At 34.4% G+C, this 26,455-nt stretch overlaps 1 protein-coding gene across 3 annotated transcripts in view; it reads right to left on the reverse strand.

Moving 5' to 3' along the window:
• LOC143233130 (protein spire homolog 1-like) overlaps positions 1 to 26,455 on the reverse strand; it is a 125,083-nt gene that overhangs the window by 30,151 nt on the left and 68,477 nt on the right. For 2 of the 3 annotated variants that reach the window (XM_076469061.1, XM_076469062.1), the window contains 7 exons: positions 23,553 to 23,590; positions 16,463 to 16,753; positions 6,960 to 7,085; positions 6,070 to 6,141; positions 4,511 to 4,675; positions 1,310 to 1,396; positions 708 to 825 (listed from right to left, as the gene is read on the reverse strand). In XM_076469061.1, the coding sequence (XP_076325176.1) occupies positions 708 to 825; positions 1,310 to 1,396; positions 4,511 to 4,675; positions 6,070 to 6,141; positions 6,960 to 7,085; positions 16,463 to 16,753; positions 23,553 to 23,590 (897 nt within the window). The remainder of the gene's footprint in view (positions 1 to 707; positions 826 to 1,309; positions 1,397 to 4,510; positions 4,676 to 6,069; positions 6,142 to 6,959; positions 7,086 to 16,462; positions 16,754 to 23,552; positions 23,591 to 26,455) is intronic. The other variant, XM_076469063.1, reaches the window with a different exon arrangement.

The raw sequence follows: 26,455 nt of genomic DNA on the forward strand, positions 1-26,455 counted from the left end.
TTACTATAATGCTCATTTTATTTCAGGAAATTACACGTTTCGTTTGTGTGAAATGCTATGAAAAACAACAACTAAGTTGAAGTCAGAGCCAATCGTCATGTGATGATGACGACAATTTGCCATCGCGTATGCACCATACTCGTTGTATTAAAAACCACGTACGGTGAGTCTGCAGAATTGAAAAGCCAACATGCAATCCGAACTCTATATTCTAACGATACGAGATTTGTGGCATTTAAAGATATCTTATACATGTGTGTGTGTGTTGACACATTTACAGATGAAAACAAACTGTTCCCCATTATTTCAAAAAACACGGGGCATGGCATGGTCAAGTGGTTAGAGCGTACGACTCGTAACATGTTGATCAAAGGTTAGAATCCCTTCACATCAAACATGCTCGCCCTTTCTGACGTGGAGGCGTTAACAGTAGCCCAAGAGTTGGCGGTGGGTGGTGATGACTAACTACCTTCCCTCTAGTCTTACACTGATAAAGTAGTGGCAGTTGGCCCAGATAGCCCTCATGTAGCTTTGCGCGAAATCCAAAACGAAAAACAAAGTAGTGTATAGTTTTAGAAAGTACTAATAATACCTTTTGTTGCACTTAGAATAATATCCCGAGTCTGATACACTCTCACATAATACATCGTTAGTATACAACGCTTACCTCACAGTCACATCATCTAAACATGCCACGTAAGACTAACCTGAAGAACTTCTCATTGTTGTTGGTTTCAGTTTTGGTTGTTGCTTAATGGCCGCCATCAACTTTTCATAAAGAGATGGTTGCCTTTGTGGCGGAGGTGGTAGTTTCCTTTCAGATACCTACAGAAAATCAATGGTTCTGCTCCATGAGCTGTAAATATTCATCTATTCACATGCGACATGCAAACAGGAAAACATAATTGCTTTAGAAACAGATGATCAACCGTGTAAATCGTCATATGGCCACTTACTATATATATATATATTAACATACTCAATAGAAGTAAATATAAGGCACTTTAAATTGTACGAGAAACAATGTAATTTTGTTTGTCATGTCTCAAAGTGTATAAAACATGCGAAAATGAGAATATATTCAAAATATACCTCTATATTAACCATTTTTCAAACTGTTAGTTTTCACAAACCTCAGGTAATTATTGTGTATATGAAAACAAATATATGAACGCACAGTACATACAAAGATGTCTGAAAATAATATTCAGTCATGTTTTCACTAACGAACACATGAACAGTTTTTATAGCTAAATAAATCATTTTGTCACTGGATACACGTGAAAATAACATGAAAAAGGTAACATACCGGGACTAGAGGAGGCCGCGAACGAATGAACTCCAAGATTAAAGCGTGGGCATCTTTCTTTACTCGAGGTGGAATATCTCCGTTCACCTGGAACAGTTCAAATGTTTACAGAATTAAATTAAAGTTTACATATTTTACACAATATGATATCATGGGAAATCTTGTAACATTCACTGGCAGTGTTGAACCGAGATACAAAAAAGAATGGTTTGAAACAATGTCAGCACATTCCGCGAATTACTTAACCGAGCGTCACAACTTTATGTTTAACATTCATTGTTTTCATACTTTGATCAGTTGTTGCCTCAAATGCGTGCTATTATTAACCACGTGTTTGATATCTTTTCTAATAGGAGTGTAGCAAATAATAAATAAGTAGTAATCAGCTACGTAACAGTATTCGTTTATTCCCGGAGGCTGTACGACGCTCAAATCACAATCTTTGTGTCGCGAAATAGAAACCTGTTGTACGCTAAAACCCGGGATTCGATTCCTTGTGGTGGACAGTGTGATGCAAGTAACTTACTGCGTAAGTTTATGTTAAAAACAAACAAAGATAGCGAGATAACCACTGAGTAGTTACAATACATATAAACATAAAATGCATTTTAGGACATGATTAGATTACAATGGTGTAAAACGCAAGCAATGGAACACGAAAACTCAAAGCAAAAAGAAACAATGTAGTACAAGAGCATCTCGTTTATGAAGTGTCCCTTTATTGAAGAGTCTGTAGTTCATTCATCTAACTGGTAATAAATAACTAATGAATGACATTAAAAACTATAATCATCCTGTTCGAAACTGAAGGCAAAACTGCTGTATGCTTTCAAACTCCTGAAACGTTTAGTAAAACATTAAATTTGGGCCATTCATTATCATTAATAAACAGTAATCTATAGCTGTCTTTCAGTAAAATATCACTGTTCTTTTTTACTTTAAATTTGGGCCATTCATTATCATTAATAAACAGTAATCTATAGCTGTCTTTCAGTAAAATATCACTGTTCTTTTTTAACTTTAAATTTGGGCCATTCATTATCATTAATAAACAGTAATCTATAGCTGTCTTTCAGTAAAATATAACTGTTCTTTTTTAATCTATAGCTACTTTAAATTTGGGCCATTCATTATCATTAATAAACAGTAATCTATAGCTGTCTTTCAGTAAAATATAACTGTTCTTTTTTACTTTAAATTTGGGCCATTCATTATCATTAATAAACAGTAATCTATAGCTGTCTTTCAGTAAAATATCACTGTTCTTTTTTACTTTAAATTTGGGCCATTCATTATCATTAATAAACAGTAATCTATAGCTGTCTTTCAGTAAAATATAACTGTTCTTTTTTACTTTAAATTTGGGCCATTCATTATCATTAATAAACAGTAATCTATAGCTGTCTTTCAGTAAAATATCACTGTTCTTTTTTACTTTAAATTTGGGCCATTCATTATCATTAATAAACAGTAATCTATAGCTGTCTTTCAGTAAAATATAACTGTTCTTTTTACTTTAAATTTGGGCCATTCATTATCATTAATAAACAGTAATCTATAGCTATCTTTCAGTAAAATATAACTGCTCTTTTTTAATTTAAGTTTGGGCCATTCATTATCATGAATAAACAGTAATCTTTAGCTAACTTTCAGTAAAATACAATTGTTCTTTTTTAATGCAAAACTACATCACGGGCTATCTTATCTGTGGGGAACTGTTTTAGTATTACAAGTCTCTAGACTTACGGCTGATCTAACAGAAGAGATAGTATATAATGTAAAAAAAAAAAAAAAAGAGGGGCGAGGTACAAATCAAACTCTCGCTCGATATTATTCTTCAAACAGTTAAAATTGATGTTCCTAAAACTACTTATTTTTGAAGGAACAACAGACATGTTTAAAACTATTCAACATATTCCCAAGTTCAATATCATAATTTTGTGTTACAATGTTGAATATATTCTTTTAGTTTTTCACTCTTGTGGCGACCCGGCATGACCAAGCGGGTTAAGGCGTTCGACTCGTAATCCGAGGGTTCCCGGTTCGAATCACAGTCGCACCAAACATGCTCGCCCATTCAGCCGTGGGGCGTTGTAATGTGACGGTCAATCCCACAAGAGGGAAGGCAGCTAGTCATCACCACCCACCGCCAACACTTAGGCTACTCATTAACAAACGAATAGTGGGATTAAACGAAACATTATAACGCCCCAACAGCTGAAACAGCAAACATGTTTGGTGCGACGGTGATTCGAACCCGCGACTCTCAGATTACGAATCGAACGCCTTAATCCACCTGGCCTTGCCGGGTCCTTAAGCGTGGTGATGATCTAACATGACCACAGTCATCTCTTGAGAAAATAGAAATATTTCATGCACGTTTTACAATGAAAAAAATGAAAACCAAAAATAATCTTGAAGCAAAGTTTGTGTTAATTATTTTGACATTAGAATGTTATAGCTGGAGAACAAAAGTCCAGAGAATTGGCTTTTTCACACTCTTTCGCGCTCATTCAAAAGTTTAACTTTACTCTAGATAGTTAACCTTGAGATACTTAAAATAAATTTAAAATATTTGTTATTAAGATCTTCTTTTATCCTTTGGGTTTTCGAAACAAACATATTTTTCGCATGAATGTTAATATCTACTGCATACAAAAGTCTAATGATGAACATTACGACTATTCCATGCTTATTCATTAGAAAAGAAATCCAAATTAAGATAATAAATAATCAAAATAACAGTGATGTAAAATCTTAATACACAAAGAAAATATTCAATATCACTATAGAGGAAAATCGAATTATGTGATCAATGTTTGGTAAAGTCAATTCCATCGGGTCTAAACTTCAACATTTTATACAATTCGTCAACAGATGGCGCTCTTTAGAAACACCACTTTGAAATCACGTGGAGCAAAACAACACAAGGACCATCATTGGTACCGAAACTTTAATTTTAGCGTCGTAAGCCCGAATACTTATCACTAAGGAAGGAAGAAAATTCTGAAGTGACTGATCAGATGTAAAATGTAAATACATTAAAATAATAAAATATTTATTACAAAAAAAAACGATCTCATACATGAGAGAACTTGTAAAATTAATAAAAGGGTTTTCATGATTGTAAACAGATCAAAATAAAACACTTGTTGATTCCTAAGTCTATGGTAAGAACAGTTTTTACAACCCCTTACTCACCATTATTTTATTGAGTTTGTAACGTCTGGAGCGGATATCGTCTAACAGCATTTCGTACGGAGTTAATTCGTATTCAATGGAATGTTGAGGATGTGAATCAAAATCCACTTTCTTTAGTTTAACTCCTTGTCTCAATTCTTTAATCACCTGCATCCATAGCATGGCCTACGTTTGGATAAAATAACATTAAAACAAGTACCCTGTTAAAGTTTTATTTGCAACAGTATTGTAGGTGTTTTGGAAAAGATACTTTTGCGACCATCTAAGTAAAACAATTTCTAGTTCCTTCAAACATTTATTATTGTGTGTTGCGCAAATTAACTTGCTAAAATGAAATTAAAAACTACAAAAAGTTAGAAAATAAATACCCAAAAATTAATATTTGGTTCAATACACATCTAATTTTACACATTTAATTATATTATATACGTCTAGTAAGTACTGATAATATTTAATGGTTAAAAAAAAGGAAAAGTTACATAGACAATAATTAGTTCCTTATTTTTAGTACAGATGTGATAAAATAACTTTGATAATAAGGGCGGATTCGAAATTAATACACAATAATAACTGCTGTATAATTAGTTGTAGTAAAATAAGTAATATATGTTATTTCAACCAATAGCCATTCAGTACTCATGTAAACGTTTGGCCACACACACGTATATTTATGTATTATTGACTGTTTTATTAAGATTTGAAATATTGGTAGTTAAGTTTCCTTTGAAGTATTATAATAAAACCAAATGTGAAACACTGAGCACATTTCTATAAAATATTATTCTAGACTAAAACTCCATATCTAGGATATCTTTTATTGAACTTATTAGCTTATAAATCTCCTGAAGAAGTGTCAAGTATTTGAATGTGCTGAAGTTTTGGTTTTTAATATTATTCATTTTGTTTTATATGCTTTGCATGAGTCATGACCATCCCAACCCTTTGCAAAGCAACATAAATAACTTATGTACTCAGTGTTTTGGATATAGTAAGATGTTTTACTGACATGAGCAAGTTTTGGTTCAGCGACTTACAAGAATTAATCAAAAATGAATCACTACATTATGTTCTCCATACGTTTGTTTAATAACTTTGTAGTAGGTGGAATGATAACTAAGTAAATGTTAGCAGATTGATGTCATATCATGCATCAATTAACATACGAAGTGGTTTGTCACACTATTAACGTTACCGTGGGTAACAATAACTGCAATTACAATCCTCCTTTTTTGTTTATTAAAGAACCTACAACAAATAACCAAGAATCCCACAAAAAAATTCTAATGAATATTCTATGAAATGTAATCCGTTACATATAATCCAGCTTACAAAACATGTGTCGAAGTCATGCACGGATCAATCGTATTCAACCCACCCTCTGGTGCCAGCCGTGTCATTTTGCCACCTTTAAAATCACATACTATAGTTGTATATATTCCAAGTGTAGTTTCAACTTGCAAGTTTGGCTCATTAAGTTGTCTTTCAATTGAAGAAACTATCGTCACATATATAAATATTTTTAATGTCTGAACTAATATATTCACTGCTTCCAAACTTACCCAGTCTTGAAATTTCAGTGTATCCAGTGTGCGTTCTTCACTGATGTCTTCCTTAAACGACTGTCTAAGTTCCTGTATTAACATCCCGAATAATGTAATGACTGATTTGTTAATAATGACACTTGAAATATACCCTACCAAAACACATGCGAAACGTCAAGGGAATCGCTAAATAACGAAACGCGAAACTTAGTATTCTTTATGACTTTTATTTCAACCAGTTCTGTTAGATCTTTAACACTTTACACTGGCTAAACTTTACAAAGAAACAGCAACTTTTCTATTAAAAACGTGTGTATATACACACACTTTAATGTGTCATATATTTTTATTTTTGATTGTATTTGGCGAATCTAATTAAATGTTACAAAAGTTCTATTCATCAATTGACTTTTCAGAATAACTAGTGAAGTTATGAAAAAAACTGTAAAAGTAATTAAATATAATGTAACTTTTAAGCTTTATTATAATTTTATACAGGACAAATAAAATTCAAAATTATCGAAATCTTAAAACCCGATAATTAATATCTAATAACAGATCGACAAATTTATGTCTTTATGAGTATCAGATATTACAAACATAATATAAACTTATTTACAAAAAATAATTTGTTTAAAATTTGACTTCTTAAATAATAGTTAATAATGTTTGTACAGAAAACAAGTACAACGCCCGTACTATGTGTTGCTGTTTTACAAATTAATATTTACAAGCAGACAAGTATTGAAACAATAAATCGGTATAGTTTGCGACACTTTTGGGTAATAATTAGAAACGTTTGTGTATATAAACAAATTCACTTAAGATTCATAACAGTATTCGTAAAGAACAACAAGACATCAAAAGTAATATTTTATCGTTACATAAATGATAAACAACAAGCATACCTTAGTTCCTTTCGACACTTTTTCCAAGAAACTGGAAAGTTCCAATGCTTCTGCTACAAGTGCCCGACACACTGCCTTATAGTGAGAGTCGGCTTGGGTTGGGCACGGAAGATGAGAGGCGCACATCTGAAACGTCGGATAAAACAAATTAATAAAGTAAACAAGAAATAATCAACGTTTATCTACAAAACCATTATTCGATTTGTTATATATGACAGAGAGAGAAAGAGAGAGAAGTTGTATTTTAAGATTAAAACATTTAATAATTTAAATTGCTTTGCAACAATTTTGCTGAAATGTTTCCTTTTAAGACTTGTCACTAGATGACAGCACTTACTGCAACGATAGATTTCAAACAGAACAGCTCCACTTTAATCCTTTAAAAATAAAATGGAAATAGCGACATAGAATAAAATGTACGCAACATTACTAATCACCACACTATTTAACCAATAAAATATTACACTTGTATCATCGCCTTTGAAAATAAGAACAGATTTCAGTCGTAACAAGGATTACCTCTTGTAAAAATATTGTGTACAAGGCGAGATAAACTTTCTGCAAATTATATGAATAAAGGTGTTAAACGTGTGTGCTTCTCAAAAATAAAATAACAGTGGCAATTCTGCTTAATTTGTATAACACGTAGACTAAACGGTTAAGTTAAAAACCTTTCTTTAATCTTGAACTCCTGATCAGAAGGAAGGCAGATAGCTTTAACCACAAAAACTTTATTCACTTGTGAACCGAATGTTAGGATTGATCAGCACTATTTTAAATGGCCCGGCATGACTAGGTGGTTATGCCAGTCGACTCATACTCTGTGGGTCGTGATTCGAATCCTTGTCGCACTAAACATGCTCGCCCTTTTAGTTGTGGGGGCGTTATAATGCTACGGTCAATCCCACTATTCGTTGGTAAAAGAGTAGCCCAAGAGTTGGCGGTCGGTGGTGATGACTAGCTGCCTTCCCTCTAGTTTTACACTGCTAAATTAGGGGCGGCTAGCACAGGTGGCCATCGTGTAGCTTTGCGAGAAATTAAAAAAAACAACAAATCAACACAAAAACAAACTATTCTAGAGCACCCATAGCTGGAGAGCGCGAGCGTGTTTAACGGTGAAAACCTTAGACCTTCAGATCCGCAAGCTAAGTATGCTAACCACTCGAGTAGCATAGCAAAATTAATGAATACAAAAAGTTTGTTTGTAATTAAGCACAGAGCTACAAAAAGAGCTATCAGTGCCCTGCTCACAAAGAGTATCGAAACCCAGTTTTGAGCGGCACAAGTCCGCAGACATGCCGCCATGCCCCTGAGGGCGAATACATTAAGGATTACTCTACCAAGAAAATGCTATATCATGCGTAATATGCACGCCAACCGGATCACTAAAAATGTTGAGAGCCTATATCATGCTTAGAAACACCATATATCCAGAGAATTTAAATTGTATAAATATAAAATCCATAAAGCTTTTAATCGATAGTACTAAAACAGTAATTCAAATTGTCTGTTTCATTAATGTTTTAAACCCATCCTTTTTTGCACATGACCTTTTTGTTTCGTTCATCATAAATGTTATTTACTGCAACTAGAAACAACCAACACTTTCTTTCTTACTTTACCCCAATCGACCTTGAATAATAATAATAATATTGTCGTACATATTGGATAAAATAAAGCACTTTGATCTAAGTTGAAAAAAAGAAACCATTAAAAAATCCATTATAGAAACTCCACAACAATGGCTTTTTGAAATATTATTTAAACAACTTGCACATGTTGATCATTACTTTCACGTGGGTTAGAGGGTTATAATGAAGAGGTACACGATTGAAAAGGTATCTTAATGACCTTAGATAGTTTGGTTTAGTTTGTTTTGAATTTCGCGCAAAGCTACTCGAGGGCTATCTGCGCTAGCCGTCCCTAATTTTGCAGGTAAAACAAGGAGGGAAGGCAGCTAGCTAGTTATCACCACCCACCGCCAACTCTTGGGCTACTCTTTTACCAACGAATAGTGAATTGACTAACATTATAACGTCCCCACAGCTGAAAAGGCGAGCATGTTTGGTGTGATGAGGATTCGAACACACGACCCTCAGATTACGAGTCAAGCGCCTCAACCACCTGGCCATGCCGGGCCAACCATAGAGAGAGTCGTGTGTTTAACAAGAGTATTTTGAAAAGTTTTAAAATACGGAGAATAATTAATGATAGGCACTATATGGTGAGATCTTGCACTATAAATACGTAACAACAACATAACCCATGTTTTGCAAGCATGAAACAACTAGATAGGTGTTAAATTACTATATACACGAAACGTCTATCAGACTTTTTACTGAAGATATTTCTACATTATTAAATCATTCTAAATTAAACTTCGTTGTCAAGACACTTAGACCAGTGAAACAGTAACGAAATATTCATGTTTGATGCTAATAATACAGGTCAATCTTGAAAACGGATAGAATATCAAAATTCAACGTTATTGGTTACGCAATATCACAAACTGTAAATTACTGTAAAATGTTATACAAATATTGTTAGAAGTTAAATTATCGGGTACAGGCCATGTTTGGCTGATATTTATCAAACATTTAACTCAGGTTTATTGAGGATATATCTCTATATCCACTTCTGAGAAACATAGCTCGTTATAATCTTACTGTCCCGTAAGTGGCATGCTCAGCACTCTGGACGAGCACGCTGATTGGCTGTCTCAGGGAAAGGGGTGATGTCAAAGATGTTCAGTGCTCTAGTTAATCGGTCGGATGGAAATATCTTATCGAAATTATCTCCGATACATTTCCAGGCTCACACTACGAGCTCGAGTGCTGTCATTAGGCCCTCTATCGATGATAAACTTATATGTTAGAACGTAAGGAAAATCGTTGTATGTTTCAACGGAGTGCAAGTATGGTCCGTATCAAGAGGGAACTTCAAGTATCTTGGTGATTGTCTCAGCAATAGTGAATTACAGTTAACTTTAATAAAAGTTTTCTTTAAATATTCAAGTACGTTGAAAGTGATAATGTGTTATAATTAATATTTATTTTAATAAAAAAATCTTCCGTAAATATATTGTAAATATCACACGTTTAAAAAGAATAGAACTTTCGTTTAAGTAGATTGTCGTTACTAAGTAACAATAGAAGTACAGTGGTACCTCGGTTCTCGAACAATTTGGTTTTCGAACATATTGTTTGCGAAGAAAAAGTCTCGGTTGTCGAACATAAACTCGGTTCCCGAACCAAGCTGTCGTTGCCCGAACCCCCGAAATAACCCGACTGATGACCCGAACGACCCTTCGACCATTTTCGTTCCACGCCAAGCTTGCCCAAAACATTTTACCCGCACCTGTCGCTCAGTCCACACCCCCGCTAAAATCTGCTGTGAACATTCTCGTTTTTCTTTTTGTTTGTTTTTTTCTAAATATTCTGAGTAAATAAGCTACCATGGGGTCAAAGAAGGATAATGAAAGCAGCAAACCAAAAAGAAAAGTTGTTAGAGCCACAATATAGGTGAAAAAAGATCTCATAGCATAGTATGAGAGTGGTGTTCGCGTGTCTGACCTTGCTACACAGTTTGGTATGGCGAAGTCTACAGTCTGCACCATACTGAAAAATAAAGAGGTCATCAAAGGAGATGATGTTGCAAAAGGAGTGACAGTGCTTACGAAACAAAGATCACAAACAATGGAAGAGGTGGAAAAACTGTTGTTGATTTGGGTAAACGAAAAACAGTTAGCTGGTGATAGCATTTCTGAAACTATCATTTGTGAGAAAGCAAAGCAGTTGCATGCTGACCTCCTGAAAAACACCCCTGGAACGAGTGCTGATACAAGTGATGCCTTTAAGGCTAGTAGGGGGTGGTTTGAAAAATTTAGGAAGTGGCATACATAATGTGGTGAGACATGGGGAGGGTGCCAGTTCTAACAAAGACGCTGCTGTAATTTTTTTGGAAAATTTAAGGAGTATGTAGAAGCTGAGGGTTTTATTCTCCAAGTGATGCCTTAAAGGATAGTTGGGGGTGGTTTGAAAAATTTAGGAAGAAAACTGTGATGAGACAGGCATTTTTTGGAAGAAAATCCCAAAGAGGACCTACATCACCAAGAAGGAGAAGTCACTGCTGAGACACAAGCCAATGAAGGACAGGCTAACTCTATTGTTATGTAGTAATGCAAGTGGAGACTTAAAACTTAAGCCTTTGCTTGTGTACCATTCTGAGAACCCGAGGGTTTTTAAGAAAAATAATGTCCTGAAAAGTAAACTAAATGTCATGTGGAGAGCTAATTACTAAGCTTTACTAAGCATGGGTAACCAGGCAATTTTTTATGAAGTGGGTCCATAAAGTGTTTGCACCAAGTGTAAAGAATTACCTCACGGAAAAACAGTTGCCACTCAAGGCCCTTCTTGTGATGTACAATGTACCTGCTCACCCATCAGGCTTGGAGGACGGGTTGGTGAAGGAATACAGTTTCATTACAGTGAAGCTCTTGCCCCCTAACACGACTCCTCTCATTCAGCCCATGGACCAGCAGGTCATATCGAACTTTAAGAAACTCTACACCAAAGCACTGTTTCAAAGGTGTTTTGAAATGACCTCTGACACAGAGTTAACCTTCAGAGAATTCTGGAAAAAAATCACTTTAATATCCTCCATTGCTTGAGGATCATAGACAAAGCCTGGAAGGAAGTGTCTTTGAAGACCATGAACTCAGCCTGGAAGAAATTGTGACCAGACTCAGTAGCAGATAGAGACTTCGAAGGCTTTGAGGATGAGCCTGTTGTCGAGGATATTCTCTCACTAAGCAAATGTATGGGCTTAAATGTGAGTGGTGATGATGTGGAGGAGTTGGTGGAAGACCACAACACTGAGCTCACCATGGATGAACTCCAAGACCTTCAGAAGGAGCAGCAACAGAAGGCAACTGAAGAAGTGTCTTCAGATGAGGAGGAGGGAAGAGAGGATGTTCCTAGTTCACTAAATCAAGGAAATGTGTGGAAAATGGGAAGAGTTACAAAGTTTTGTGGAAAACTTTCACCCTGACAAAGCTGTAGCAAACCGCAGCATAAACCTTTTCAATGACAATGCTCTGTCTTACTTCAGAAACATTTTAAAATGCAGGCAGAAACAAACCTCATTAGACACGTTTTTAGTGAGAAATAGGTCCAGTGAGTCTCAAGCAGGTTGTAGCGGTGGAAAGAGACAGAAAAGAGAAAGAACCCCAGAAGGAGAGTTACCTGACGTTTTTATGGAAGATGACTCCCCTTCCAAACAATAATAACCCTCCTACTCTCCACGTTCCTGACCACAGGTAAAATGCAGTTAAATTTTCATTTATTGTTTTTTTATTGTGTTTTTTATCATTTTTGTGGTTGACTTTATGCATGTAAGTGTTATTATACGGGTATAAATAAGCATAAGCAATATTTTCACTTAAAATGCTTCATAATGCGTAATTTTTGGAGGTCTGTAACGGATTAATTTAATTTACAGTATTTCTTATGGGAAAAATTGATTCGGTTTTCGAACAGCCTTCTGGAATGGATTAAGTTTGAGAACCGAGGTACCACTGTATAACGGAGATTGTACACTAACTTGTAAGAAAACTAATTAAATCCATACATATTTCAGAATATTATGCTGCCCCCTAAAAACTCTAAACTGTAAGATCTAAGATATCAATATTTCTTTACACGTTTAAACTATTACATATTCAAGAAATTAAGGCTATGTATTTAACTTTGCATGTTATATTTCAGTACGAGTGTTCCAGACCGAAACTTAGTATAATGGATGTAACAGCTTATTTGGATTGTAAACATACTGGAGTTAAAACATGTGAAAGAAAACGTATGTATTATATTTTATTATAAGAAACTTGAAAAATACTGAAATAGAACTTATGGGTTGTTTATCCGTTTTCTATAATGATCGAAATGCATGTTTTGTTAGTTTCCTCTCTATTTATTCTAAGAGGTTTATTTATGCCCGGCACGGCCAGGTAGTTAAGGCACTCGACTTGTAATCCGAGGGTCGTGTGTTCGAATTCCCGTCACACCAAACATGCTCGCCCTTTCAGCTGTAGGGGTGTTATAACGTTACGGTCAATTCCACTATTCGTCGTTAAAAAAAGTAGCTCAAGAGTTGTCGGTGAATGGTGATGACTAGCTGTTTTCCTTCTAAATGTTTTTCATCAAAATTATCAAGGCTTGAAACATTTTAATAAACTCGTTTATTTCTTGTTTAATGTAACTTTTTTATTGCGGTATTGGTTACACTGCACAACAAAGTTTTTTGCTTTTTAAACACTGTTGGGTGTTCCTTATAGATTTTTGGCTGCTGATCACGAAAATCACATTCAAATTTGCCCATCGCGTACCGTTTCATCGAAATCTTGGTTTCACCAGGTCTTTGCTACAATGGAAAAACGATATCAGGGCAACTGGAATCCGTCACTACTTGCTGACTACTGTTGGACACTGCAACGTGATGCACCGGACATTGAATGCAAACGAAAATCAGGAGCAAAACACTTTTAATTATGCTGAACTTAATAGCGTATTAGAAACATAAGCGTATTTAAATACGTTATTGCCAAAAAACAGTTAACTGTCTATTTCTCAGAGTTCCTACGTGATGAAGCAAAACCAAAACTATATTTGTGCATACCCACCAGGTACCTATTACAATCAGCAAAACCTTTTCAGAAAGCAAAACTTAAAAAAAAAAAAATTGTTGTGCAGTGTTATCTTTCCAGATACAAACAAAGCACTTCGTATTCACTATAGATGAACTAATGGATATTTAATTTACTGTATTGCCCCTAATTAAAGCCCCCTAACTAATTATCGCCCCTCCTAGTAATTTTATAAAGCTTGCCTTTTGTGACAGCAATAGTAATATAACGCATACTCCAATTTTATTACTGTAATTTTGATTGAAAACAAACACACACATTTGTTAGCAGTGAATTCAACAAACCACATGTGAAAAATTGGAGTCCCTTCCCCTTTTCAGGGGCGTTAATTAGGGAGAGTACGACATCTCTAAAGACATTAACTACGATTGTATTTGATAGTAATATATGCATCCCACCGATCTCTACTTCTTGGTTCCATAACGTTTGGTTGTTACTCCACTTGCGCAACATTTTAACAGAGAAAGTTAACGAAAAGAAAATCATTTACATGCCAATAACATGTTCTATACTATACTTCGTAAAAAAGACATGAACTGCCAGGTCACAATCTCATGTGGGCTTCAGATACATCTGTACCTAATGAATCATTGTTAAGAACGAAGCTAGCCAGCAAACAACACATACTGCCATAAGCGCTTCGTCTCGTTTTATTTTTTGAACCAACTAATAAGAATTGTCATTTTTACAATATGTGCACACATTAAAGATGCGAAGAGTGTTCAGTAGCATCACGTCTCGAACTCCGAACCCTCAGTTATGCAGTCCACTTGTGTTTCAGCTATTTGACAATCAACATTAACCTATAGAAACAATAAACCACCATTTGTTTATTTTATTTCTGAGCCATTCTTAGTCTAAAGGCGCCAAAACCTTCGTTATAATCTCCTCAATATACTGTTAGTCCAGACATTTCTACTCCTAGTTAAAAGGTTTAGTCATTTTGTAATAACTAAACTCCCATCGGTTAAAATAAACTCAAATATTTCGTTTTTACCGAAGAACATAGAAGTGCAGGGAGGGGTGGAATTAGTCATCAGTTTACATAACATACGGCTATTCGGGCAAAATTGGAAGCTGAAATATGGTGATTTAGGCAATGTTTACTTTTATTCCGGAAAAATTGGTAGCAAAAAGCCGTTACTACCCATAACCACATTTGGGAAAAAATTGTACAACACCCTCCGAAATATCCCCGGAACGCCGAAACACAATAAAATAAAAAAACGTAAAAGAAGGAACCAGCTTCCGAAAAACAACAACAACGTAGGTGTGTATGAATATATCAAATTAGTTATAAATCTTGACCTTACATATACCATAAAATAGTCATAAGGATAGAGCACATTAAAGTTTATGTCAACTTTCAGTGTATGCTTATAAGCCTGCCTATTTAACAGGATTTTCACTAAAACTCTTCAACGGTTATGCTCGCATAAGCTGATTATTTGCTACAGATAAACAGACTCGACTTTCCTAAATTTGATTAAGTCCTTTGTTATTACTATGGTACAATCTTTTCTTGGATCCATAATCTCTAGGATTCTTCATTATCATAACAAAAAATCTAACGTTAAGTAGACAATATTTGAGAATAATTACACACGGAGACACAAACAATATGTTCATATAAACAAAATACAATCGTTCCTTATTATTTAAAAAGCTTTTATTTTCGTCATTCATGAAACCCATTATTACTGCCGCCCACCAAACATTTTCTGACTGTATTTGGCTCGTTTTTTTGTTACACCTACACGATGACCAAGGGCAAACGATAATTAAACGACTTTTGTTTCGAGGTTTTGGACACTTGCCAATCAGTTTTTAAATCCGTCAACATGTGAAGCTACTAATAAAAGTTTGTTGTTGTTTTGTTTAAAAGGGGGCGCAGCATTTATGGAACGTACATATAGTTACAGTAGTTGGCATTACGAACGCCAACCAGACGCCCACAAGGACATCTCTGGGTTGAAATATTTAAGTACAACAGAGGGAGTGGCGGTGGTAAAGCCAAACTGCAAGCTGTTTTATGAATATAAATTTAATAATAAAATTTAAAAAATACAGCTTTTCTTAATTTATTAGCACAAACCCTAGACTATGGCCGTGAACCATCACAAACTATACCAAGTGTTTGTTTAGCGTACACAGATTAGAAATAGACACGACATTCTTGACGCATGGCAGAGTAGAAGGTGCGCTGCCACGCCGTACACTAAGCCTATTACTGCTGAACGAACAATGATGTTTCGCTTACCTCCTTTAACCCTAAAATCAATTATCAACTCCATAGGATTGTTAGACACACTTTTGAAACTATTTATTCACCGAATTCCTTGTGGGTCAATGATGTATTTTTGTTTATATTACACGAATCTCTAATAAGAAACCATATAACTGCCTTTTGATGACTGGTAACTTTTGTGGATTGAATTTACACGAGTTTTCTTTTATTTTGTTTGCCTTTGTGATTGTGATTTACAGAAGATTTTCTGTGTAGAATTGAAGTTCTTAGATTGTCCTAGTAGGACCAGTATTAACAAACACTTTTAATTATGTTACCAGCATCATTTATTACAAACTATGGCTACACATCTATATATAATCACTTTCACTAAAAGTGTAAATAAGTCAATATTACGATCACGTAGAGAGAGAGACAGAGACTGGGAAGGGGCGCAGCATGCTGAATTTTCCGAGTGGATTTTGTGGCAGAAGAGATTGAGAACCCTTGAGATTATGCACGCCAACATTAGAAGATCGTTTACTTTGAACAGTAGGAGAACAGGTACCTCACCTCAATAACTTTGTGTAGCGTGAATCCATTCCTCTCTTTGCTGTTGTTTTCATCATCTGTCTCCAAAGAATCATATTCTCCTGAATCCTTTTCAATCCCTTCATCTGCATTTTGAGATTTAGTGTCGTCACCAGAGCTGTCACTGTCGTCAGGATTTGAAGGGTCATCAGAATCTGCCGAAGTCATTCGGTCGATTAAAATTTCCAGACTTTGACTCAGATTTCGTTCCTCATCTTCACATAGGCCGTAATCTAATGCGTGGAAAAGGACAAGTCCTAGTGAGGCCACAATCTAAAGAGAAACAACAATATGTAAACATGAAGTTACAAACAGAACATAAAACTGAAAATATTTAGTGATGGAAGAAACAACAATAAAAAAACCAAGTCACATGTTATTACAAATCTATTTACAATGATTTAAAAAGATAAAAGTACTGAACTTTTACCAAATGACTTTTAGTACAACGAAAAATATGTAAACAACAATATACATTTTGTCTTTTGTGAAATTGATTTTCAGTGGAACGGGCAGTTCAAAACAAGTTGAGAAAGAGTCAGTGATCAGTATTTAATAGATCACTATACATCTTGGATATTCATAAAATATGTCCTCGGTTCTAATAGGTTAAGAAATTGTAGGGTATTATAATAAGACATTAGTATTATAATCAATATGGTCATCACACCCGAGTGGCACAGCAGCATGTCTGCGGGCTTACAACACTAGAAACAGGTTTTCGATACCCATGGTGGGTAGAGCACAAATAGCCTAACGTGTAGCTGTGTGCTTAATTACGAACAAATATGCCCAACAAAGTAATACGCATACGCAAAAAAAAACACCTGAAAATGCACATTTTACGTGGAAACTTCTGAAACAAAATATTGTGATTATAAAGATATTTAAAACAAATTTTGGTATTAAAACACGTTTTGTGTGTGTGTGTGTGTGTGTGTGTGTGTGTGTGTGTGTGTGTGTGTATACAATACTTTAATCATAAACAGCACTAAATCTTTTACAATGTTAAAATAATTATCAACACTTCTCTCTTCATTGTTTTCGAAAATAAATCTATAATGAATGCGAACATGTTTCATTCTCATTTCTCACTGATATATAATTAGACTGTCAGCTCAACACCCATGTGTAATGGATGACTACATTGGAGCATCCACTTCTAACGTAACCTTCAGAGGGGCAGAGGCGGTGACGGTTTATTTTACATGTTTGTTCAGTATTACGTGTCCGTTCTCGATAATTTATAAAGTGTTCATTAAAAGTTTATTAAACGCAGGGCGAAAACGTTTTAGTAGTCGAGTCATTCTGCGTCCAAGATTACCATTATCCTTATATAATGCTGGAAGGCAGTATTACGTTAACTCAATATTTAACATACAAGCTGTGCAAGTTTCTTACTCGTGGACTTGTAAATAGTGTTTTTAAATTAAGTTAAACTGACCGTTGAGGAAACCTTGTGCTCAGAGAATAATTACAAATGCATCACGGGCCAATATACTGAATTAAACGAAAGGTTCATATGATACGATGGAAACGAGTAAAGTATATTGTTACTAATAAGCAACAGAAGAGAAAATACAGTAAACAAATCGACAGCTACACAATAGCGATAAGTACATGTCTGAGCAAAGAATACAACTTGCACAATATTTTAATAAATGTGTTTTGTGTTGAACTCGCTTAAAGTAAGAAACACCAGAAAGTTCTTGTATTCTTAAAAGTATTTAACACCGGCTTTTAACTTTTAGTAACCAACCCTACACAATATTTTAAAATCCGGTTAACTAAATCAATATACATTTTAGTTATTTACAGGCTATAAAGCCGTACCATGAAACGACAACAAATAGCAAAACGTTTTCAATTTTAGTCCACGCCTACTGCCAAGACGATCCCTTTTCAATACTTAACATGAATGTAAGCCTAAGGCACGTCAAGAGTAGCATGTAAGGCTAAGAAGAAAACAAAAAGCCAAAAATAATTTAATTGTTTAAAACCAGCAGATGAGACAATATGTGGCGAACATGTTTGGTGACGGAATTCGAACCTGCAATCCACAGATACAGAGTCGAGTTACTTAACACTCCTACGAAAAGTGAGGCCTAATATGCCTCAGAGCAACTTGAAAGGTTATTAATATTAGGCTAATAATTTTGTATTTAAATGAAATTGCCATTTAAATCCATTAATGAATGGATTAACGAGATTCCCACTGTCCCTATCTACTATCTAGCGAAACCACAGCCAGGGGAACGGGCTTGAAGAAATCAGGACTAGAAACGTCTTTTCGTAGGAGTGTTAACTACAAAACTGAAAGAATCTTGCCAACTAGAATTACGAACAAAATCTAACGTCTTTTTTTTTCTGTTTTAATTTTAAGAAACAAGAGAAAATCCTTAATAGCCGGGACTGTAATTAGATCTCAAATCGGTCAAGAGATGAAGTTATAAGCTAAACGTTTATACTTGAAAAGCAAAACAAACTCGGCTTATCTAATATAATACACATCAATGACAAGGTTTGACCTCCCGAGTCCAAAACTGTAATTAGATCTAAAATAGGTCAAGAGGTTACGGAGCTATAAACCAAATGTTTGCATTCAGAGCCACTCTTGTAGCCGTTATGCCGCAGCTAAAAATTAATTAGCACACAGTTCATGGTTAATGATACAGAGAGGAATGTGATCAATCAAAATAGATAAATACATAAATTGTACTAAATGAGCATTTTTATTGATTTTTAAAGAAGCGCATTTCAAAAATTAAATACTATATTGTTGTAGAATGAAGTGATATCATTATTATAAGTGGTCTGTCAAAGTGGTTTCGCAAAACAACGGATAATATAATCAGAAACCTCAAAAAGCAATTTAATGGACTTTACGCCCTAAAAGCAAAAATTCTTATCTTGAACAGGGATAGAACATTTCTAAACCATTGTATTTTAATTATAATAATGTCTTTATTCAGACATACTCAGTAATAAGTTTAAATATTTTTGCGCACGTGCCCTGCAGTTACATAACTTTCCTGGGAACAGGATGCAAGTAGTTATAAAGTTGTATTAACTTTCGCCTTAGGCCGAGGTTGGCTATAGTTCACAGAAGTCATACCATAATCTTGAACCGTCACTTTCCTGAGGTAAGAATTATACCAAAATGGAGAATATAACAGTATATCTGTTATACACTTGTATTAATATTTGCGTTTATTTCAGTTTGATGCATGTGACGTGTACTGCACAAGTCGTGCGTATTCTTTAAATTTGTAGAAGATTCTCAAGAGTATGAATCAACAACGTATGTTTTACAAAAACAAGAGTATCTTCGAAAGTTGTTGAACGTTCGAGAATCTCGCCCAACTGATATAAAAGCTAGCCGAGACACAGAAATAGAATATTGTTTGGTCACTACAGTCAGTGCACCATATTTCTCAAAAGCTATAATTATGGTTAACGCTTATTGATCAGAAAACTACAGAATTTGATCAGGAACGTTTATAGTTTTCAAACATTACAAACGTCAATGAATTAGCTTCAAACCTTAATATTTCTACTAGGACATTAATTATCTTCGTCGGGAAAAAAATCAGTTTATAAGCGGCGTAAGGTCAGCAAAACTAGCTTAAGCACGGTGCAACAGTATTAACTCAGAATTTGCTCGTCGTGAATTTGGACCATAAATAAAATATTCGGTTTTAGGTCAGATAAAAGACTGTAAAATTTGTAAAACTCTTGTAAATAAACCACAAATTTTAATAACTACCGTATTTCCCGGCGTCAAAGACGCTATTTTTGTCCCAAAATAAGTTTCAAAAATTTACCCCACGTCTTCCAGACCGAAGGCTACGTTGGTCATATGCCTAAAACTTAAAGGTAGCGTTTCGATACTAGACAGTAATCCAAACCTCTCTGTATGATCCACAATAAAATGTACAAATTACTTAGTATTAAATAACAAATAAATAAACAAGAACAGGTCACCGTACATATGACACTGTAATGCTGGCACTCGTTTTAACTCCTCAGGCTTAGAATAACGTTATTACTGGTAATAATACAGATATTTCTGTGGTAACATAAGGTACACACTTTCGAAAAGTAGATACGATAAGCATATAGCTCATAAAAAACAAGAAGTGAGCAAGAGGATCTATGTAACGTAAGTCACTAAATAGTCCACGAAACATCTTGGTAAGATTGATGCAACCTTATTCTTATGTTTATCTCTTTCTTTCTTTCTTTCAAAATTTAGCTGATCAAAATGGGGTACGTCTTCGACGTCGGGAAATACTGTATTTATAATAACTAATCATTATTATAAGTTATATTATTGTTTGCATATTAAAATATCTTTGTGTTAAGAAAGAAAATTCTGTGCATGAGGCTTGTCAGCAAACATCATAAGTACATAAACTTTAAATTAACTTCTAACTTAAAAATAAAATTTCCGGATGTTTGAAATTACATAACGTATGGTGCACATTAAATCGGACGCTCGTTCGAGATAAATTATAACACGTAACATTACGGACTGTGTGGGTGTTTGTGCAAATTAGTATGATGGAGGTTGGGAATCATAAATGTAGAAATACATGATGGTTTAGTTCTACTACACCTTTAACACCTGTAATTTATGTCAACATATTATGGGTGACTGCCTTCTCGCATCTGACTACAGACAGCGAAATGCAGAAGGAGTTGAGAAATGTGGGTCAAAACGCTCAACAATCCTTAATTTGATCTTCCGTAACACACTGAGCAAGAGAATGTGAAAGTTGTATTTCAAATTGCTCTGCACACTGATAACAAGCATCAGGTGGTTAACTCAGAGACTTGGATACGTGTTAAAACAAGAAACCCCTTACAATACTCTTGGTTTTGGGAGAAAACACACAAGTACAGAATAATCAGCTACACTCCAGTCAACAAGCATATCCACATACTTAAGATACGTACGGTACACAAAACATATCACTCTGCTTATTATATAGTTGTATTTGTTAGAAGTATACCTAATACTTACTTTTATACTCCTACGTCAGCACATAAAATAATTAATTACACATTATTAAAAGAAATAACCAGTTTGCCAAAATAAGATAAATAAATAAATAAATAAAATAAGACGCTCGACTCGCAATCTAAGAATCGCGGGTTCGAATCCTCATCACACCAAACCTGCTCGCTTTTTAAGCCGTGGGTGTATTATAATGTGACAGTCAATCCACTATTCGTTGGTAATGAGTAGACCAAGAATTGGCGGTTGGTGGTGATGACTAGCTGTCTTCCCTCTAGTTTTACACTACTAAATTAGGGACGGCTAGCGCAGATAGCCCTCGTGTAGCTTTGCGCGAGATTAAAAAATAAACATAAAATAACCACTGCACAGTCCGAAGTTTCACTAAGTATTTCAATAAATAAAAAGGATGTAATAAGTGTTTGATGGTTAAAACACAACTAACGATTTATTTTAACGTATACAGACCACAGAAGCGTTAATTAGGAATATATCATACGGAAATACTATACATAACTGGCAATTTATCATTTCAGTTTATTAGTGGACTGAATTAATGCAGTTAAATATATAATGAATGTATTTTCAAACAACCCCATAATCGTAAGAAAGACAAATGGCGATGCGATTCAAGCGTTTTTAGTGTATTTTCCAAGACCCCCGCTAGTACAGCGGTATGTCTCCGGATTTACAACGCTAAAATCAGGGGTTCGATTCCCCTCGGTGGGCTAACCAGATAGCCTAATGTGGCTTTGCTCTAAGAAAACACATACACATGATATTTTCCAAACGTTTGCTATTAACGCCCCTTTAAAAAATAATTTGTTTTTTAGTGAGTGAAAGAATGAGTTAGTGACATGATGTAATACACGGATACACGTTAAAATAATATATGTGTATGTGTTGATTTAATCAATCACTTTGCTACGTATTATAAATTTATCTAGGACAAGTCTTCCATTTATAATGTTACGTACTTTATGTATTACAATTTCAAATAGCCGAAAAGTTTAATTTAGCAGCTGTTTGAATTTCGATATGTTTCAAATTTATAACATTTGCCAACAAGATTGATATACACTATTTTCTTTTTCAACATGTATATTTTAATATACAAACGACAATACAATTTATAATAACTTATTACAAATAATGATTTATGTACATCTGTTTTACAAACTTAAAGAAAATATTGAGTCGTACATCCGATATAGAACTGAATATTTTATCGACGACCCAGATCCACAACAAGCAAATTAATTCTGAGTTGATACTGTTACACATCGCTTAAGCCAACGCTGTCTTTTCTTGGCTGGCCTCATACCAGTTACAAATTCACTTATTGCCGATGAACATATTTAATATCCTTGCAGAAATAATAACGTCCGAAGTAATTCACTAAAATTTGTGATGTTATAAATCTATAAACGTTCCTGGTCAAATTCTGAAGTTTTCCGATTAATAAGCGCTAACCACAATTATAGCTTCCAAGGCTTATAAGTAGACTGACTGTAGCAAATGAATAAGAATAACTATCTCTCGGCGCGTCGGTTTTATATATTAAATCACGCAAAATTCTTGAACGTTCAACAATGTTCGAAAACACGTAAACCACATATTGATTATTGATTCCGAGTATCTTCTAAAATTTGAGAGAATAGACGGGAATTGCGCAATAAATATACAACAATATGCATAAAAAACAACCTATAATGAAACAACGCAGGTATTAAAATAAATGTACAACAGTACATCCTTTACAACGTATTATTTTCATTAATAAATATATATTAAAACGCTTAATTTTGAATTATTGCACAATTGACTCTACCCTTATTGCCCACCCCACCCCCTGAGAAAAAAAAAATGAGCCCCTGGGAAACTCGCCTCACACGTTGTGATACACTTCTGTATCCTTAATGGAGTATTTAACAGATGCACCGATGAAGAAAATAGGTGCATGCCCTAAACAAATACAGCAAATGAAAACCACGTAAATTCTTCCATATTTCCAATATTAAAGTGCTAAAATCAAACGAATAAAAGACTCACCTGATATACGCTTGTGGCAGGTGGCCTTCTTCTTACATCTGTTGGAAAGAAGAAAAAAAAATACAACTAAGTAAAATATAGCGATTCAAAACATTAAATGTTCGAATCATAGAACCCTAAGGAGTTGATATGTTAATAATCTTCAGAATGGAACGACGAGTTTAGTTGAAATGATCGCCACAATTATTTTGTGCGCTTACTTAAAGTTATTCTTCTAATTTAGTTACGGTCATCTCTTTTACAACAGATGTTGAATATAACACGTACTTGAATCTGTGGATAAACGCAGGAAGAGCATTAAGTTCTGACCTTGGTGACTACATGTTTTCAGATAAACAGTTTACTCGTTATACAAGTTAACGCTTATGAACTATGAGTAAGGGTTAATCAAATGCCAAGAGCAAACACAGAATCTGAGTGCATGACGATATGTTCTACACCCAGTATTCCGTTGTTTTGTATAGTTTCTACAAACTAACGGTCAACAATGAAAAATATTGTATCTAGATTTGTTAAGAATGACTATAATCGCAGAATACGATTTAATCTATTACTAACCTCAGATTACAGCCAAATGTTCACATATTAATGTGTCTGATTTTTTTTCAATACGTATATCACCACTGTGATATAAAAACCTGTCTTCTAGCCATAAAAATCTGTAAAAAGCTGCGGAAGACAATAAAACCAGTGACAACAGTACAATGAGGTTTCCAAATATACTCTTGAAAATTAATACTTCTGAATTATACGTGCAAGTTTTAAATTTCGAGAAAAGCCATACTTGTGCTTCTTTCCCTAAATTTGAATTAATTTGACTTTCATTTCTCTATACTGTTCATCAGCTATTGATTTTGAAACTTGCGTGAACCAGTTTTTTGTATTTTTTGTCGTATGTACGATATTGTTCAACTTCGAAGTGAAACGCTCTCAAACAGTTTATATATTTCACTGAAAGAACTAAAGGATTTATCTTTCCCAGCAGTATATATATATTTATATACTTGTAATTTATTCTTATAACTAAAAGTTGCAATATGTGATTAAGTTAGAAGTATTTTGCGTAGTTCATGAGATAATCATGTAGAAAACATAATAATCAAGACAAGAATCTCATACTAACGAAATCCTTGATCAAGTAAGCATGAAAGAACGACGACAAAGTCTTGGTTACCTATTCGTTAATACAAATAAAATGGCGTCAGAAAGTAATGGCAACAGTTACTTTTGTTTCTAGTACAATTTAAACGTGTATGGAAACCACAGAATTACCAACTTCTAAAGATTTAAACTAAATAAGCTTTCAAGAGATGCGTCGAACAACAGTTGTGCGGAATATAAAGTACAGTTCCCACAATGCTACTGCTCTAGGCATGACATAATGACACCTTATGGCATTCTAGGAGCAATTTACAGCGCCATCTGGGCATGAAGCATGACCTATTATCATCCTAGTGCAATTGTAACATAGTGCTTTTGATAATAGGGGGGGGGGGGAGTTAAATTGGTCTTAAGATGTTTGAGCCGTGAAGGCTCTTGATCTGTGCCGACCTTGGCGGGAATTCAACAGTCCTTGACTGAGTAGAGAAAGTCACGTGATAAGTCAGTTAATTTGACGATGATGGCCGCAAGAAAAATCTGTGTGTCAATGAATTTATTGCGACTTGTTATGTATTATAATTTATATCAGACGAGTTTCCAATTTATTATGTTACGTGGTTAAGGAATTACGATTTCAAATAGCCAGAAATTTTAATTTTAATTTAACAGTTAATTGAACGTCTAAATGTATCAAATTTATGATATTTGCCAACAAGACTGATACACACAAATTTCATTCTCAACATAAATATACTTTAATATACAAACAACAATGCAGTTTATGATAACGGTTATTATAAATAGATCAATACAAATAATTTATATAAACATTTTTTGCAAACTCAAACAATATTCAGTGTTCTATCTCGACTGAAACTGATTTTAAAACGGTCCAGGTACACAACACACTATTTCAGTTCTTGTTTGGCCTAAAGCGGTTTACAAGCTCATCTTTTACCGATAAAGATAATATAATGTTCTCTTAGAAATATTAACATCCAAAGTTAACTCTGAAGTTTAATGGTTCGCAATGTTCGAAATCTATACACGTTCCTGGTCAAATTCTGTAGTTTTCCGATTAATAAGCGTTAATCACAATTATAGCTTCCGAGGCTTATAATATACTGGGTATAGCTGACCAATAAATATTCTGTTTTGTCTCTCAGAGCGTCGGTTTATACAGTTTAAGGAAAGTTTCTTGTGTGTGTTTGTGCGTTTTCTTTGAGCAAAGCCACATCAGGCTATCTGCTGAACCCACCGAGGGAAATCGAACCCTGATTGAGTTTCTTGAATGTTCAACAATGTTCGAAGACACATTAGCGTTCTCACAAAATGTATATTGTTGATTCTTACTGTCAATACTCTACAAATTTAGAGAATAGGCGGGACTTGTGCAAGACATTTCCAACAATATACGTCACACGCATCAAACTGAATTATACGTACAAATTAAAATAAACGTATAGCGGTAAATCCGTCACTGACTGTAAAACTAAGATAAAACATTTTTGGTTGACGATAACTTTTAATTTACATAAAATGTAAAGATTAGTCATTACTTCACTGATTTATATACCTGTAACACTTGTCCAAACGTATTGTAAAATACAGGTTTGAAACTAGATTTTTTGGCCATTCATAACAATATTGTCTGGTTGTTAAAACAATAAGTAAACAACAAATATGTAGAAATAAAAAATCTAAATCAAACTAGTATTTATGTGTTCTTATTCAAAAGTTACCTTTATAGTGTAACGTGTGTGTATTTTTATAGCAAAGCCACATCGGACTATCTGCTGAGC

The sequence above is a fragment of the Tachypleus tridentatus genome, chromosome 12 (genome assembly GCF_004210375.1).
Source record: "Tachypleus tridentatus isolate NWPU-2018 chromosome 12, ASM421037v1, whole genome shotgun sequence".
Classification (NCBI taxonomy): Eukaryota; Metazoa; Arthropoda; class Merostomata; order Xiphosura; family Limulidae; genus Tachypleus; species Tachypleus tridentatus.